The sequence below is a fragment of the Nestor notabilis genome, unplaced genomic scaffold (genome assembly GCF_000696875.1).
Source record: "Nestor notabilis isolate BGI_N333 unplaced genomic scaffold, ASM69687v1 scaffold10282, whole genome shotgun sequence".
Lineage (NCBI taxonomy): Eukaryota > Metazoa > Chordata > Aves > Psittaciformes > Psittacidae > Nestor > Nestor notabilis.
The window spans coordinates 14,409-15,707 of NW_009918725.1; the positions used below are offsets into that span (position 1 = coordinate 14,409).

The 1,299-nt window shown below is 60.1% G+C and overlaps 1 protein-coding gene across 1 annotated transcript in view; it reads right to left on the minus strand.

Annotated features, from left to right (window-relative positions):
• BCORL1 (BCL6 corepressor-like 1) overlaps positions 1-797 on the minus strand; it is a 13,199-nt gene extending 12,402 nt beyond the window's left edge. The window contains exons 1-2 of the mRNA XM_010009872.1: positions 762-797; positions 42-209 (exon numbers count right to left, since the gene is read on the minus strand). Coding sequence (XP_010008174.1) covers positions 42-209; positions 762-797 — 204 coding nt within the window. The remainder of the gene's footprint in view (positions 1-41; positions 210-761) is intronic.
• Positions 798-1,299: the final 502 nt, after the last annotated feature.

Genomic DNA, 1,299 nt, shown 5'->3' on the forward strand with positions numbered 1-1,299 from the left:
GGGATCGCAGGCTCCGGCCCTCTGCCATTCCCCTGGCTTGCCAGAGGGCCCAGGGCATCGTCTTTTACAGTCTTTCCCACGCCCTCTGGGTTCGGGTTGGGATCAGGTGGCTGCTCTTCCAGTTTGGGCCCAAGCTTTTCCTCCACCTTGCCATCAGCGTCCAGCCGCTGGGCACTGCTGCCACCAGCGCTGACTGCCGTGAGCTCCACCTGCAACAAGAAGGGAGACGTCCTTAGGGCTGTGCAAGTGGGTCCTAGTGAAGCAGGCAGGACCTTCTCTCTAACCCCCCCACCCCAGACACTAAGGCAGAAGTGGCAAACTGCTCTAGAGCGTTTCCCTTGCTGCACCCCTCTCAAGGAAGAGGCCATGGGACCTGTTGGGGTAGATGCTCTTCCTTGGCCTATTCCATCAGGGAGAGGCTTTCTTGGCCCCAGCCATGCATACAAGGAGCTCACCTCGGAAAGGCTGCTGCTGACGCAAAACTCCTGAGACCCCAAGTGCTGGGAGCTGCTCGTTTTAGACTCCTCATCAGAAAGGGGGGCTGTCCTGGCCGAGGAACAAGACAGAGGATTACAAAATACCCTCCCAGCATCCCAGCACAGGACAGCAGCGGAGCTGGCAGCCTAAGGAAGTGTGGCTGCTCCAGGTAGCTCCTCCTCGCCACACGTGACATGGAAAAAAAAAGTGGGAAGCACCGCTGTGTCCTCCCGCTCCCGGAGCTCTGCCCGCTGGATCACACCTCCTCACACGCAACAGCTCACCCGCGGCTCCTGCGGGCTGGACAAGACTTTCTCCATGGCCCATGTGCATCTTCCTCACCCACAGCATTTTGCCCCTCTGGCCCTCCTCACAGCCCGGCCCCACACACCCTCCACTTCCCGTTCTGCTCCCCAACACGTTTCCAGCCCCATCCTCCCAAGCCCCATCCTGCTTGTCTCTTCTTCCACAGGCAGCTCCTCATCCCTGCCCCCAGCCCCATGTCCTGCACGTTTGACCCTTTCTCTTTGAAAGCAGTTCCTGAGTGGAAAACCTGGATTCGGGTCAAGGGCTGTGACCCCCAAAAAAAAGAGGACACAGCTCGGGATGCGTGAGGACGGGATGGGGCGCTCTGTGCCTGCCCCAGCAGTATTAACCCAACGGCCGTTCGCTGTTCTTAGGGTCATTTACACACGCTGCTGGGGCCGGGGTAGGACAGCTCGAGTTCAGCTGCTGGCGACGACACGACCCACTGTGGGTTTGCTCCCAGCCCTGCCCAGCTCTCACAGCGAAGTACCACGCACAAGTGCGCCCCCGGGGCTA